Below are 17,362 nucleotides of genomic sequence, written 5' to 3'. Positions count from 1 at the left end.
AAACATGCGATCTCTCTAGCGCTTCAACTTGTTAATTATGTGAGTTCTTTCGGTTACATTAGTTCTCTCGCGGATGATCTCCTTCCTATCTTTGACAAAGACCCAAAGCATAGCTCGTTCCATTGCATCTTGAGTTTTACTTGAAACTTGTGAACTGGTCCCTTCGATAGTGTCCACGTCTCGGCACCATATGTTAAAACAGGGAAGACTGGTTCCCATGGTTCTTTGTTTAATGGCCAGGCAAGACTGATTGCTCGAATACTTTTGACATTACGGAAACTTCGAAGTGAAGACTCAACAATAATAGTCTATGATCATTCCATTTGTTTTCTTTCTTTGACGTTTCTACATCATAGACATATTTTTAGTTGATATTTACCTACGCACTTCCGAACGTATATTGTATATTACTTTGGTATATTATTATACGGTATATGGTATATTATTCCGATTTTGTGCCGTATTAAATAATTTAATACGACTATTACAGTGCAGAACTCAACGTTTTAATATCTTAGTAAGTATCAGAATTAAAAACAAATCTAGTAATGCGAAAAAATATTGTACTATCTTTGTTTTTTTAAAATAAATAGATTATAGTTATCTTGAGTTTCGTTTTAACATCATTATCAGTAATAAGTCAGATTTATTATTGAAGGTAAAGGTAAATCGTTTATTAATGTTAATAACAAAATGTGTAGAGAATATTATATCATCTCCTTGTGAAGTGACATCAGATCTTAGTCATGTGCGATCTAGGCTTTAAGTATTCTATTTCATCGAAAGTATGATCGACTTTCTGTATCAGTGACATGTATTTGTTCTATTTGATCTGCTTTTGAAGACGACTTATCTTTAGTTTTATCAGTTAATGCCTGTTTGTTGAAAACTATAAAAGGTGAATTACAAATTATAATTATTAATGTATTTCAAATTATATTTATTTTTGTTCTATTTAATTGTATCACGGTGTTTCTATATATTTTCATATATTACTAACCTGTATGTTTTTATGACTGTTTGATGTAAATCCTTTCAAAATAGCATCCCATAAAGTATATTCTATTCTGTTCAATTTAGCGGAATGGATGATGACAATATGCAAAATAGTAGAGACATGTTTAATAATTATAATTTCGTTTTGATTGTAGAGTTATGGGGCAAACCCTCTCGGAGCCAGTGACTGAGAAACAGTCATCAACATGTCAAGACTCGAGATATCTCGTGGGATCGTCCTGCATGCAAGGCTGGCGAGTTTCCATGGACGACTCGCACACACAGATACTGTCACTGCCTGACGATCCTGGTACAGCGTTCTTTGCTGTGTATGATGGACATGGAGGTAAATTATACATATATCTTAATTAAGATTTTAGTGTGGGGATATTGTATAAATAGTAAAAGATTCATAAATAAATAAATATTATAAATTGAAACTAAATATATATAATTATAACTATAGACATATATTTTCATATTATTTTAAATTATAATAGTGTGGTGAATTTATAATTTCAGGTTCAAACATAGCTGAATATGCTGGGAAGCATCTGCATAAATTCATAATGGCCAGACCCGAATATCACCTTGGAAACATTGAGGAAGCTTTAAAACAGGTTAATAGTATATTTCTAATTTATCATTATATTTTTTTATTTTATTTATTTATCTTATTTATTTATTTTATTTAATGAAAAAATCTATACTAATATTAAGCTGAAGAGTTTGTTTGTTTGTTGGAATGTGCTAATCTCAGCAACTGCTTGTCCAATTTGGAAAATTCTTTCAGTGTTCTGCCCTTAAAGTTTAATCGTAACTTATTTGCAGGATAACCTTTATGCACGACTGGTAAAACAGGCCCGTAATAATTTTTTATTATTATTTTGAATTGGCAAATATTAATAAATGTAATTAAATTTTGTTTCAGGGTTTTCTGGATCTCGACCAAGCAATGCTTGAAGAAGATATGCAAGAGAAGGTGGCCGGCAGCACCGCGGTGGTAGTTCTTATTAAAGATAACACGTTGTACTGTGCTAATGTTGGTGATTCCCGTGCTATAGCCAGTGTTCGGGGTGCAGTAAGGAAACTTTTTTTTATTAAGGCTTTTGTTACCAATTTTTTTGTTTGTGATATATTGATTAGTAATTAAAATTTTTCTTTTTGGTAAAAAATAATAGTTGTAGTAATTTAAGAAAGTAATTTTTTTTTTACATATATAACTAGGTCTGCATACAAGAATATGGCTCACCTGATGGTAAGTGATTACCGTAGTTTCTAGATGTTTGCAAGATCCAGAAGCATCGCAAACGCGTCGTCGACCCCATCCACAATACCCCGAGGAGCTCTGATCACCTTACTCACCAACAGAAACATAACACTGCTTCAAAGCAGCATTATTTAGTTGTGATCTTCTGTAAGGTCTGGTTCTGCATGGTAATTGTTCATCATCAGACAGAGCGTACATTTGTTTAACCATCTTTTGGTATAATAATAACAAAAAAAGGTTAATCATAAAAATAAATTGTGTTTTTTTAAGTACACCAGATTGTAAATGCCAAGATAAATTATTTACCAATTTTCTACATATTGTAAAGTGGTAATGAGTTGGCATGGCCTTTAATTTGGTATTTTGCTAGGATCGTGGGTTTGGTAACTGCTTATGACTTTGTTTTTCAAAAAGTGTGCAGATGTTTATTGATTCATAGTTTGACAATTGAGTGCGAGGCGTACATATTAATTTAATTACTTAATGTAGACACAACTCTAGGGTTGTATATCGCAATGGACAAGAACTATTATGAATATCTATTTGTCTTTTAACTGCTATAGTACCTAATTGTTTAATGTACTGACATTTACAGCTTTTTGTTGTTAGCGTCGGATGTGCCAGTGCCCCACTATCCTAGCAATTCTAAACTGTTTTTGAACTGCTGGTCTAGAAGTTAAACTATTAAAAAAAAAAAAAAAACGCACGGCATATAGTAACAAATATTTTATGTAGTGTAAATGGCATGGACAACTTAGAGCCTTTGGATGTTGTTTATATTTAAAAAAAAAAAAAATTGTTTGACATTAAAATAAAATATACCATACACATATTATATGAGGGTCCGCTTGCGTTAGCTGTGGTCAACACACGTGTTTTAGTGATCTTGGTGTCTTATTTCTTATTGTTTACAGTGTAAATAGTAAATTATTGTGGGATTAGTGGTTAAACTAACATTGTTATTGTAGACCCGCCAGATACGGGTGGTTTTAGTGACGATCGAAATACATCTGAATCCTCTTCCTCTCATCAAAATATGAGAAAACGCCCAGCTATTCACTCTTCCAGCGACTCTTCTTCTAAAAAAATTATTGTACATCCATCCACGGCTAGCCCGTCAATACAATCTCTTTACACACACCCATCCTTTTCCGAAGGCCCTAAGAGTTACTCTGATGACGACAAAGGTCCCTTCATTGTCCATGTTGCCCGTGAAACCCCAGACCCAGCCTCAGGAACTACTATTCGCGCTTTGAAATTCGGCCAATTTTTACACACACACAAAATTGGCTCGGTTGTGAAAGACGGCGTTAAAAATGTAGGCAGAAACAAGATTTCTGTTGAATTTATTTCAGCTCAAACTGCAAATGATTTCTTAAAAAATCCCATATTAGGAATGTGTAAGTTCAATGCTTCTGTACCGACTTACAATATAACTCGAATGGGTCTTGTAAAGGGTATTCCGGTTGACTGGTCAATGGAGGGATTAGTGGAGTCATTAGAGCTCCCATCTGGCTGCGGTTCAATTATGAAAGCTCGTAGGCTTAATCGCAAAAACATTCAGGAAGGCGTAGTCACTTGGGTCCCAACCCAGTCAGTGGTTCTAACTTTTAGAGGTCAAATTCTCCCAAGTAGAGTTTATTCGTTCCATACATCATAACCAGTTGAGACCTATAATTTACCTACCATACAGTGCCTAAATTGTTGCCGTTTTGGCCACATTAAGACACAATGCAGGTCACAGCCAAGGTGCTACAAGTGTTCACAATCGCACACAGGTGAGTCATGCGACGTAACTAAAGAAAATGCCACTTGCTTACATTGCTCTGGCAGGCATTTTACAACCGAGAAGGACTGTCCTGAATACCTCCGTCAAATTAAAATTAAAACCGATATGTCCACGGATAACATATCCTATATAGAAGCATCCTCTCGCTATCCTCCTGTTTGTCGGTCATATGCAGAGATGACAAAGGAAATGTTCACTCCCCCCGTATATATTCCCACTTCCTCAACACAACCTCCTTCTTCACCGAATAGGTCCTATCGTAAAACGGTAACGCATTATCCTCGTCCTGTAGCCGCTCTAGGCAAAGGGTAACGATAAACAAGCCCATCAATCCATTGTAGGTGACATCCCTTCCTCTCTCCCTAATGGTTGTGCACTAAACAACCCTCAAAGTCCCTTAACCCCTTATAGTAGTAACCTATTAGAAAACCTCGTCCAAATGATCCTCAGTATTATTACTACATGTAATGATATGTCCTTACCGCCCAACGTTGCCGCATCACTTGCTCAACTTTTTTCTATTCTTAAAAATGGCCCCACTCAGCTTCCTTCAATGGAACTGTAAGAGCATCCGCCCAAAAAAACATGAAATCCTATCCTTAATCAACCTGCATAATCCTGCCATTATTGCCATCTCTGAAACATGGTTAGTACCAGGTTCTCGTTTTCGGGTTCCGGGTTTCTTCTGTTTGAGAGATGACAGAAGTGATGGGTATGCGGGTAGTGCCTTCCTCATTCGGCACAAAATCCCCTTCTCCCAAATCCCCATATCCTCCTCCAGCCAGCACATCAATGCTGTTGCTGTTAGATCCTGTGACATTTCCTTTTTATCTCTGTATATTCCTCATCCTAGTCCTTCCCTTATCCCTGAACTCCGTTCTATCTTTTCCTCTCTTCCTAGCCCTGTTCTTGTCATGGGAGATTTCAACTCCCATCACACCTCCTGGGGATCCCACCTTACTGATGGTTTTGCTCTCCTGTTGTTGGACATCTTTGATGAATTCAACTTTTGCATTCTCAATGATGGTTCACCAACTCGGAGAGCTTATCCTAATCAGAACCCCAAATCTGCTGTAGACCTTTCCTTAGCCTCCCCTTCCTTAGCTTCTATGTTGTCCTGGAAAGTCCTCCCATCCACTTTTGGCAGTGATCACTTTCCCATTATCCTTGCTATGCACTTACGTCCTTCCCTGCCTTCTAACCCTATCCCTATTCATAAATTTAAATTGAATTTTTCTAATTTCTCTCCTTATGCTAAATCTGTTGATAGCATGATTGACATCCTCCCTGATTCTCAAGATGATGGAAATATTTTAATTTGTTATGATCTTTTTCTTAATGCTATTTTAAATTCTGCTAATACCCATTTTCCTAAAAAGCACCACTCAAAAACACGTTTGCTTTCCACCCCCTGGTGGGATGAGGATTGCAAACGCCTGGCTGAACTAAGATCGGAAGCAGAAAAGGCATACTCTCTGAACATGTGCCCTGAAAACTTTATCAGGTATCAAAAATTGGATGCCAAGTTTAAACGCTCGGTGTCAAAAAAGAAAAAATTTTGTTGGGTTCGCTTCTGTGAATCCCTTACTCCCCGCTCTCCTCCACGTCTAGTTTGGAACCAACTTAAAAAATTTCGGCGCTCCCCAGGCCTCTGATAGCCTATCCTCTAATGATCCTTCTGTATGGCTTAATGATTTTCCAGACAAACTCGCCCCTCCCTTTGTCCCTTGTGAGGACAACATCTTTACTTCAATGCCAGCATCTATCTCGGATGAAATGGATGCCCCCTTTTCTTTTTCTGAGCTTCAGTGTGCTCTGAATGGTTTGAAAGATTCAACACCTGGGGAAGATGGCATTCCATACTCTCTTATCCAAAATTTAAATGATAAAGCAAAACATTGCTATCTTAACATAATTAACACCTTGTTTATGACAGGAATCGTCCCGCAATCATGGAAGTCTCAAATTATTATCCCAATATTAAAACAAGGTAAAAATCCCTTAGACAGTAATTCTTATCGTCCTATTGCTTTATCGTCTACTCTGGCAAAAGTTACTGAGCACCTTTTCAAAAATCGCCTGGAATGGATAGTGGAAAGTAGAAACATTCTGTCTCTCTCCCAATTTGGCTTCCGGAAGGGTTTCAGCACAACTGACAGTTTAAGCTTACTCACAACAGACATTCGATTAGCTTTTGCTAAGGGAGAATATCTTGTAGGCATTTTTCTGGACGTAGTGTCTGCATACGATAGTGTCATTCTTCCGATACTCAGGCAGAAAATGCACCAGCTGAGTATTCCGCCAAGAATGGTTCATTTTATATGTAGTATGCTATCTTGCAGAACAATATCTGTGAGACATCCACTACTTGTGCTTCCTCCCAGATTCATCTGGAAGGGTCTCCCTCAAGGCTCTGTCCTCAGTCCCTTGCTCTATAGTATTTATACACATGATCTCGATATGTCTGTTGATAGCTTTTGTAACATTTTGCAGTATGCAGATGACATTGTTTTATATCATAGATCAAATTCAGTAGAAAATTTATCTTTTCAACTTAACTCTGCTTTGCATTACCTAGGCCAGTGGCTGGGTGACAACGGTCTATCTTTATCGATAAACAAATGCCAGGCTGTCACCTTTACCAGGAAAAGAGTAGCCCCTGTCTTTGATTTGGTTTATCAGGGTGAGCGCATCAACCTGGTGGACAAGGCAAAATTTCTTGGTATAATACTCGACAGCAAACTGAATGGATTTTCCCACATAGAATATATTTTCAAAAAGTGTGAAAAATCACTTAATGTATTAAGAGCAGTATCAGGTGTATGGTGGGGTGCACATCCCTACTGCTTAAAATTAATTTACCATGCCCTTGTACGTAGTCATACGGATTATTGTCTGTTTGTTTTAGACCCTATTAGTAAGTCACTATCACAAAAGTTAAATAAAATCCAATACAAAAGCCTACGGATTATCCTAGGTGCCATGAAATCGTCGCCCACTAATGCCCTACAGGTTGAGTGTGTTGACCCTCCTTTGCAAATCAGAAGACAATTTTTAAGCGATCGTTTTGTCATAAAATCATTACAGCTGTCTTCTCATCCTCTTTGGCCTAAACTCAACAAGCTCTCCCAACTCTGCAGCCTAAACCGGCCACGATCCTACATTTTAATCAGCTACACCAAATTTTCAAACCTCCCAAATCCTCTCTCAACCTTTTGTATCAATCCCTTATTCTCTACTTCCTTCAAAGCCCTTACCTTCAATGTTCCTATCGTCACAGATTTGGGTCTGAAAAAAGGAGATCCTGGTATAAAGCTAAAATTTCAAGAAATTCTTCATCAAAATTGGTTAAATCATCATCATATATATACCGATGCATCTAAACTTTCCCCGTCCAGCTGTGTTGGTGCTGCCTGCTGGATCCCTAAATTTAAAATCATTCTCCAATTTAAGTGTCCCCCTGAAACATCTGTGTTTACCGGTGAAGCTATTGCTATACTGGAAGCCATCCTCTTTGCCCTCTCCCATGACTTAGGACCGACGGTAATTTTCACTGACTCACTAAATTGTCTCTTAGCCATTAAGGAAAATCCCTTTCGTAGCAAATTGAAAATTTCTATTGTTTTTAAGATTAGAGAGGCTTTGCTCTCTTGCAGTCAAAAGGGTCTGCATATTCTGCTCGTCTGGATTCCAGGCCATTCAGGCATTGCAGGCAATGAGACAGCAGATTCATGTGCTAAAGCTGCAATCCAAACTGGTATCCTTGATCACTACAAAAACTCCTGCCAAGACCTTCGTTCCCTAGCCAAAATCCATATGGACAAGTCCTGGAATTTATCTTGGAGTTCATCAAAATTGGTAAAGGGTAAATTTTACTCAAATATACAACCAGACATCCCAAGACGCCCTTGGTTTTCTCTTCATAGACATGCTCGTCGTTGGGTAACATCTAGCATATGTCGCTTACGTCTTGGCCATGCGTGTACACCTGTTCATCTGGCCAAAATCAGAGTTCGTGACCACTCATTGTGTGAATGTGGCCTTGACGAAGGCACGGTTTCCCACATCCTTTTTTCCTGTCCCAAACTCATCCGTCCTATATACGACATCCTTCCCCGTGATATTCCCCGCCCTATAAATGTTCAATGTTTGTTAATGTTGGTGTTTAGTCCCTATTGTGGATTTTTGTGTAAATATTTTGAAATAAATAAAATTAAGTTGTAAATAAACCATGTGTCTGTCCTAGTGTAATTATTTTGTAATAGTTTAGTTACTAACAGCTGTAGTCTTAGTTTAACATCAAATGTTTGTGTTGTTTTAGGTTATGGTGTAACAATGAAAGTCTGACTATTTTACCTGTTTTCAAAATTAAATAGAGACTGTTATCTCTACTGCACCGACCAATTAATCTCCTTCGTGTGTTCTCCACTCTACGTGACATTGGCGGAATCAACCGTGCTACTTTGGCACAACTGAAAGCCATTAAACCAATCAATCAATCAATCAATCACATATTATATTTATTTTTTATTTAATGATGATTGTAGGTGGATGTTTTGTCATATGACCATAAACCATACAATGAAGAGGAGTTACGTAGGATCACAGCCGGTGGTGGTTGGGTACAGTTGAACCGTGTTAATGGAAATCTGGCTCTGTCCCGGGCCTTAGGTGATTACATCTTTAAAAGGAACTATAGATTGTCGCCCAGGGATCAAATTGTGACAGGTACATTATAGAGGTTTATTTTTTGTCCATATATTCATGTTTTTTCAGCATAATCTATTAATTCTTCATATAATTCTGATATTATTTATTTTATTTTATTTTTAAATAAATTTTGTATATGAAATTTTAGCGTATCCAGATGTTCAAGTTAGGGAACTCAATGATGATTGGGAGTTTATTGTCATTGCTTGCGATGGAATTTGGGAGGTGTTATCCAACGAGGTATGTCAATATTAAAATAATCAAGTGTGCTTTAGACCACACGACTGAAGTAAATCTTACGAAACGTAACTCTCTCTCTCTTTCTACCTTCACTAACTTATATCTCCCCCTCAACTTCCGTTCGTCTCGCCCGATTACACTTTTCGTAACGCTCTCGTCACGCATTCACCAGCTTACTCCCCAAGTCAAGCGTGCGTAAAAAAGTTTTACTTCAAAAGTGGTTTTTATACTGATTTGATTGATTTTATAGGTCAATAGATACTATAAAAACGTAGAAGTATGAAATGAGAGTCAAGTTCTGTATTGTATTACGCGTCATTCTTGACTTCATTGACAGAATAATCGAGATCTTTGTGATTGACTCGATTTAAATTTTCTTAATAATTAACCCTGATAGGCGACTGTTACTCACAGTAGGAAATATATCCGCCAACCCGCATTGGATCAGCGTGGTGGATTAAGCTCTCATCCCTCTCCTACATGGGGAAGAGGGATATTACAGGTTTCAAGCAAAATTTTCTTAATACAAACCTTGTTCTGAATAATAACGTACAAAAAAAAAAAGGATTATTCAATTTTTTGTAGCCGTTCAGAAACGATGCTCATGTATACATTTCGGCGATTTATTTGTATATATTTAAGATTTTAGAGCAATGAAATTGTAGTAACAAAAGTGATGTATTTTATAAATTTACTTATTTAATTTCAAGATTTTTAGTATCGTCTGGTTTTTGTTTTTTTAATTTTTTTTAAGTGTAGTCATTACTCTTATATTTTTGTTCTATAATTCTTTTAATTTTAATAGGATGTGTTATCATTCTGCCGAGTGAGGTTACTAAGCGGATGGGAACCGGCTGCCGTGTGTGAAGCTCTGATGCAACTCTGCCTTGCTCCGAACTGTGCCACTGGGGGTCTGGGTTGTGACAATATGACGGTTGTTATTGTTTGCTTGTCGCCGTTCCCGAGGCCTGAGATGGTGGTAAGTTGATTTCAAAGATTAAAAATCAAATAAATAAATATAAGTAAAAAAAGGGGTAAATTATTTGTTGATTTTTTGTAAAAGATGCATGTTTGCAACACGAATTCTGTGTTGGATAAATTGTACATGTCTTTGCATGTTTGTGTATATCACAGAAACGTTTCAGTGAATGTGCCATGTTTGTGTATATGTATAGCAATAATATTAAAATGTTCTTGAATGTTTACTTACATTTAGTATAATATTGTAATTAATGAATCAGTTACTTGAAATTTTAATTTTAATCGCAATGCAAGATTATATATATATTTTTGTAACTTATAATAAATCAAATATGTGTATTTCTTTATCTATACCTTTCTCCACAGTCACCATTTAAGTGTCTCAATGAATCACGTCCAAACCGGTATTGGACGATATCTTCGAGGTATTCATAACTTTTATCCACCGCAAAAACATTAATATGGAAAGCTTATAAATTATAAAGAAGTTTAATTCCAGTAAATTTTTGAACACTTTTTTAATATAATTTTTTTTTTTTTGTAGAAGTTGTATTATGAAGGAAATTGTATTTTTTGATATAAAAAAAATGTTTAGTTAAAATTATTTTTATAATAGCAGACAAGTTTGTTAATTAAAGGCGTCAATTACCATTTACATATACATAATACATTTTTTTCTCATTAATGTTTTTTGTAATAAATAAATAAATTAAAGCTTAGTTCCTTTATTTTAATAAAACAATTTGAAAGTCTCAAAAAGTAATCGATTTTTAAATATATGAATCTAGTTTATGTATAATGTCAGCGTTCATAATAATTTTTTTATATATTTTATATTGATAACATTTATTAAAACGATCTTTGATATAAAAGGAAGAATAAGTGCATGTAATTGCACGTTGACTAACTGAATTGTATTATTATATATAATATTGTGTTTTGCTTGTGTTTTTTTTTGCATGTTATTTTTGTGTTTATGCTTTATTTCTGAACTTATCTTTATCATTGCCCTGCATGTTATAGGGCAGAAAAGCGAGAGGCATTAAATTAAACAATATATCATCATCAACATCATCATCATCATCACTTTAGCCTATCGCAGTCTACTGTTGGATATATAGGCATATTATAGGCCCCAAGTTTGCGCCAAACCTCATGGCGCGAACTCATGTGTTTTGCCCATAGTCACCACGCTGGGCAGGCGCTGTTGGCAACAATATATATTATATACCATTTTTAAGCAATAAAAAATACTTGATAGACATCTATAACCATATCGTAATTAACCCACTTAAAAAAAAAGGATAAGGTTCTCAATTCGACTGTATTTTTTTTATGTATTACCGCACAACTTTATACTGAGCGCACCGACTTTGATGATTCTATTCTTATCTGTAAGGTGGTGCTTGTCACGTTCCCATTTAAATTTGAACGACATCTGACGAGTACTTTTTGAGTTACAAAGCCTTTTTAATTTAATATTTGTTTGACTAACTATCTATGTAGTATTACTTGTCGATGTAATTTGATTTTTTTTTTGTTTTGTAATTGGAGCGAGTCGTGTGTTAATAACTATGGTGTATGTTTAGTTATTCCTAGTAATGCGTATTTAATTGACATCGATTACGTTGATTATGTTCTCATTTTGACACGCGTACGATATAAATGAAGTTGGTTTGTTAGAACAAATATGAGGGTAGATAGACATAAGCCAGTATATGTTGGTTTAATTCAATGCATCTTTCTTGTATATATCTTTCTTCATGTAGAAAGAGGCCTATATTCAACAGTGGGATGTTGCAGGCTGAATGCATGAATCCATCTTGAGTGCACACTTGATGATACGCGTATTTGTTCATTATGTAATGTAATTAGTTTTTTTTATTGTTATTGGTTATGGAATCATGAATGTAACTATGTAATTTGATAATACTTATCAGAAATGAATTCCTCAGTGATAACTTCGTATAGCGCCGTTTATCTCTCGTTTTGAAAACAGATAGACAAAATTAATAGTGTTTGTCGAATTCCTTTGTTGATGGTTTACTTGTTTGTAAATAAAATTCATTTATAGTTGTTAGCTATAGTTACATATTACAGAACAGTCTTACAGTGGTCCACGTCGTCGATGTTTTGGGAAATATAACTTTATACCACTGGCACAGGATTTTGAAAGGAAAAAAAATGATCTATTTTCGTTTATCTATAACGTTCTATCCTATCCTACACATTGGTAATGCGGGATACATTAATTAACTTTGTTCTGACATTAGATTTCGTTCAAAACGATAAAAATAGTTTTAAAAAAATGCGTGCGTACAAAGTACACATGTCAGAAGTGAAACTTCTTTGGCAAAATAATTTAAAAAAACAAAAAACAAAAATGAATTGAAAAAAAAAACAAAAAACCAAATTCACGCGGTTTTCCCATCCAAGTACTGACCGCGCCCGACGTTGTTCGTTTAACTTCGGTGATCGGACGAGAACCCCGGTGTATTCGATGGAGTATGGATGTTTAAAAATTCAAAAATTCGTGACTCGTGACGCGTTTGATCCGTAAAAATTTTACCCCTCATGCGCCGTAATGATGCCGAAATGCGCGTGTAAAGAATTTTCACTTCAAAAATATGTTTACTACGCCAATTACGGACACATATATAGATGCAATGTAAATACATAATTTGTAAGTTGTCAATAGTCATAATTCAAAATTTGTCATAATTTTTAAATTATAAAATGTGCCCAAAGATGAATCTCAAGTATATGACCGCTAAAACCAATTAATTACCATATAATATTTGTTAATTTATATGTATTCATTGGACTACTGTATAACTATTCTATAGATGGTCTTTATTGTTTTTTTGACTAAAATAAATCACTTTTTTCTAATACACTTACAATATTTTTCAATAAATGTTCAACAATAAAGAAATTGTTTTCTTTGACTGCTAAAACTTATTCAACCACACAATCTCATTTAATTACAATTCAAATTATTTGCTTTAATGTTGGTTATTATTGCACCACACCTGTCTGTCTTGACATGTTGTTTTGAAGCCTATAACCTACTTCATAGCCGAAAAATGAAAGCTTTTAACCATTTAGTGCAATTTTTTGTTTGTTTTATAATTAAACTAATTGATTTTGAGACTTGCGCGTTCAAAGAAACTACCGTATTCAAGTAAAATTAAGTAAGAAAAGAATTGCAATATAATTGTATTAAATATTCTTTTAATATTTAATAAATGCATGTCGAGTTTTATACCTCTGATTAGCGGAATCTGAGCTTATTCTGGTCAACGTTTCTTACTTTTTACGTAACACATATTTTTCTAATGTTTTAGTAAATTGGCTTTTGTCTTTGCGAGGATTATGGTGATTGCTATTTTTGGAATCTTGAAATGTGGGATATTTTCATATTTATAAGTTATAATATTATATTTTCAGTGTGGGATGTTTCATTATTTGTTTTTTTGAATAGTTTTTTGCATGTTCTTAGTTATTTAATGGTAATGTAATGCATGCATGTTTGGTAATGCATGTTTTCAATAACTTTATACAAATATAAATAACGATGTGAAGTAAGGCTAAGGTAAGTTTATAAGCATCCATTTTTAACATGGAAATTAAATAGATAAAATGTTTTTAAGACAGTTGTACCGGCGTATAAATACGTTTTCACGAGATCTTACAGCGGACAAATGGTTGCCAATTTTTATTGTATTACTAGCTGACCCCGCAAACGTTGTTTTTCTATATATTTTATCAACTTTCTCAATATACCCCCCCATTATAACTTAGGGGAATGAAAAATAGATGTTGGCCGATTCTCAGACCTACTCGATATGCACACAAAATTTCATGAGAATCGGTCGAGCCGTTTCGGAGGAGTTTAACTACAAACACCGCGACACGAGAATTTTATATATTAAATATTTTTAGTAGATATCTTCATCAATTTAAAATGTATAATATTAAAAATTATTATAATTTAAAAATCTTTTCATTCCAGAAACCCCTACCAGAAGAGCAGATGCTGAATAACAAATTTATGACTAAAATGGAAGATTTGCTTTACGTTGAGGACGAAGAGGAAGATTTAAAGTGAAGTAAATTGGGGAACTAATTTTAATGTTTGTAAATAGGCTGTAGATTGAATGTATACATTTTAAGAGCGACGTGAATATAGGTTTCGTATTATAATTGAAATATGACAGTAGGGTTTGTACTTTGTAGTGTCTGTGATCTGTCATTGGGGCGCTTGCGATGCTTGTGGTGTTGCAGGCATCTTTTGGGTACGGTATAGTCCCGTCAGGTGGGCCGTAAGCTTGTTTGCTGACCTAGTCGTATAAATAAAAAAAAAAAAAAAACTATTGATAAATGATGAATATTGCATCTGTCAAAAAAGGCGGGATTTGAACTACGAATTCAAAACTTAAAAAAGAATATATTTAATAAATGTTGCTCGTATGTATGTATAGCGTATTAAATAATTACTTTTTAAGTACACATTATAAAGTAAGTACAATTTTTATCATTATTGATTGATATTTAGATAATGTGTTTTTGACAATATGTAGGTTTAATTTTTTTTAGTGTATGATCAATTAATTATACCTATAGGTACTTCATAATTCATAACATTATTTTTTTGGCTTTTTAGTAATTTAGTCATTTGTTTTATTTTGGTGACTTTTAGTTCTCAAAAATAAGTTCAGTAATTAATAGCAGCTACTGCACCAAAATCGTGAGCGTATCAGTTAAGTACTTTATTAAAAAAAATTCCATCACAAAATATTTACAAAATTATTTACTGAGGTAGCTTTTGAAATTGACTGAGTATGTTTGGACTTTAGTTAACAAGTGGGTTGCTTCAATTAAATTATTAACCTTTGTCTCGATATTTCACCAATTATGTGATTATTATTATTTTTTTTTTTGTTATATAGGCAATAGGAATATTTTTGACTTGTTCGCAACTCGGCTAAATTGACTAGCTAAGTCAAGTGCTAATTAGATATAACACTATGGAAAAAATCTCAGAAACTTCATAAAAATATGTATAAATGCAGAGTAAATTCTTATACCGAGTTATGAGAGGCTATGAAATCTATGAGAATTTAGTCTGCATTTGTACCATTTTTTATGAGTCTTATGATAACATTTCCATAGGTAATAATTGTTCAATTTTTTTTTGTTAAATGTTATATGTTATAGGCATAAAGGAATTAAAATATTTTGATATGTAATAAAAGGTTTCATAGCTTTGTAGTATATTTGGATTTTAAAAATATAATTTAGTAAATTGAAATGAATGTTGTAAAAACAACAATTTCTGTAGGTCCGTCCATATCATTTGCAAAAATATTATAAATGACGTTTGTCTGTATTTTTATGTAATTTATAGATTGCATTTATAAAAAGCAATAATGAAACATAATATTTTTTGTTGCTAGTTGTAAATTTCGTAGCGTCTTTGTGCCTATATCGTTGTTATGGCAATATTAATATTATTTGCAAAAATATTATAAATGACGTTTGTCTCTATTTTTATGTAATTTATAGATTGCGTTTATAAAAAGCAATGATGAAAAATTATATTTTTTGTTGCTAGTTGTAAATTTCGTAGCATCTTTTTGCCTATATTGTTGTTATGGCAATATTAATATTATTTATTTAAAGATTTTATATTTTGCCAAAAAAAAGAGTTGGAATATACAAAAAGTTGTTTCAGAAATTTCAAAACAAAGGTATTGTAAAGCATTTGTTTTTGTTTATAAAAATGAGATACGGATACGGATTGATACGGATGAAGATACGGATGTTTCGTAAAATATGTGTGGGTGTATGAATGTATGATGTAATGAAAAGACTATTATAATAGCCATAAATATACCATAAGATGATGAGATATAATGGTCAACATTTGCTATATAAAAATGACGAGTTTAAATATATTTTCGAACGCGTCTAGACATTTATTATGCAAGAAGAGGCCATTTTAAATCTAGTTTTGAAAAATTTGTGTGCCATTATTTTCATTAGTTTATTTTGTGGATAGTTTTGTAAATGTTGTATAATATTATTATTAAAAAATAAATACATTTTTATATATTTTTTGTTTGTATTTTCGTTGATATTGCTTTGTTTGTATTTTTATTGACTGTTGATTTTATTGTAACTGTTTTTTTCTGTAATTTAATAAAGAGTAATTTTTTTTTTACGTTAAAGTTTTACTTACTACGCAAAGTAATTTTTTTTTTTTGGTATAAATTGGTTACAGATAAAATTTAAATAATCGAATAAATATAAATCTCCTGTTTATTGTCCACTCTTTTCAAACAGCTAGGCCGATTTTTATGGAATTTGCGAATACTTGGTAGGCTAGGTCGTAAAATATATTTCATATCACTAAGTGACTAGGGCGTCCCAATTCAGATTTTATATTTATTTAAACTTCACTCGTGTGACAAGACAGGACAAATTGCCGGGTCAGCTAAGTACAGACAAAAATATAAATAGGTTGTTGTTTACATCACGGTGGCTAGTTCAAGTTTACCTGTGCCACTACCGCATGGCAGGTTGAACAGTAAGTTTAAAGGTACATTACAACAGGCATTAGGACATATTTAAATAAATTCCATATAACGAAATTATTTGAATACTTGATTAAACAAATGATTCATCATCATCATCATTATCATTTCAGCCCGTTACAGTCCACTGCTGGACACAGGCCTCCACAAGTTCACGCAAAAAATAGCGCGAACTCATGTGTTTTGCCCATAGTCACCACGCTGGGCAGTCAGGTTGGTGACTGCAGGGCTGGCTTTGTCGCAGCGAAGACGCTGCTGCAAGTCTTTGGCCTGATTACAAATGATTATAAAACGGAAAATATCGTTCTTGCAAAATTCCTATATTATGACTATTGTAAAATTATTTAGTGAAATAAAGAATACATTATTATTATTATTATTATTATATTCATACATTTTTTACTGTGTATGAAAAGCATGAATAATTTAATTGCGTATGTTTCGGTCTGCTAGTAGATCGCGCCTTTTTTCTACAACTGACTTCGTGATTCATTGGTCTGATTTAGACGTTAATTTTACACTGAGTTATATAGAAAAGGTTAAACCTCTTTTACTTTTACGCTGATGCCGATAGCAAGATAACATCTACAAATGTTCGTCCACTTTTTCAAATCTAATATATAAAATTCTCGTGTCATGGTGTTAAACATTGAACTCCTCCGAAACGGCTCGACCGATTTTAATAAAATTTTGTGGACATATCGGGTAGGTCTGAGAATCGGTCAACATTTATTTTTCATACCCCTAAGTTATAAGGGGAGGGGGGGGATTAAGCGG

The 17,362-nt window shown here is 33.8% G+C and overlaps 1 protein-coding gene across 1 annotated transcript; it reads left to right on the top strand.

Moving 5' to 3' along the window:
- The first annotated feature begins 1,155 nt into the window (after positions 1-1,155).
- LOC123662612 (probable protein phosphatase 2C T23F11.1) lies at positions 1,156-16,103 on the top strand. Its single transcript, XM_045597429.1, has 7 exons — positions 1,156-1,342; positions 1,519-1,616; positions 1,928-2,077; positions 8,603-8,783; positions 8,914-9,005; positions 9,811-9,984; positions 14,002-16,103. Exons 1-7 carry the CDS (start codon positions 1,156-1,158, stop codon positions 14,095-14,097), a joined length of 978 nt encoding a protein of 325 aa, XP_045453385.1. The 3' UTR covers positions 14,098-16,103.
- Positions 16,104-17,362: the final 1,259 nt, after the last annotated feature.

This window comes from Melitaea cinxia, chromosome 19, assembly GCF_905220565.1.
Source record: "Melitaea cinxia chromosome 19, ilMelCinx1.1, whole genome shotgun sequence".
NCBI classification, from domain to species: Eukaryota; Metazoa; Arthropoda; class Insecta; order Lepidoptera; family Nymphalidae; genus Melitaea; species Melitaea cinxia.
This window is presented reverse-complemented; position numbering and strand designations above follow the sequence as displayed.

What these genes read in the sequence shown, in the direction of transcription:
- LOC123662612 (XM_045597429.1), top strand. Translation starts at nt 1,156, where the DNA reads ATGGGGCAAACCCTCTCGGAGCCAGTGACTGAGAAACAGTCATCAACA. An exon ending in GGGAGGTGTTATCCAACGAG is followed by an intron (nt 9,006 to 9,810) that starts GTATGTCAATAT and finishes TAATTTTAATAG; the next exon opens with GATGTGTTATCATTCTGCCG. An exon ending in TCCCGAGGCCTGAGATGGTG is followed by an intron (nt 9,985 to 14,001) that starts GTAAGTTGATTT and finishes TTTTCATTCCAG; the next exon opens with AAACCCCTACCAGAAGAGCA.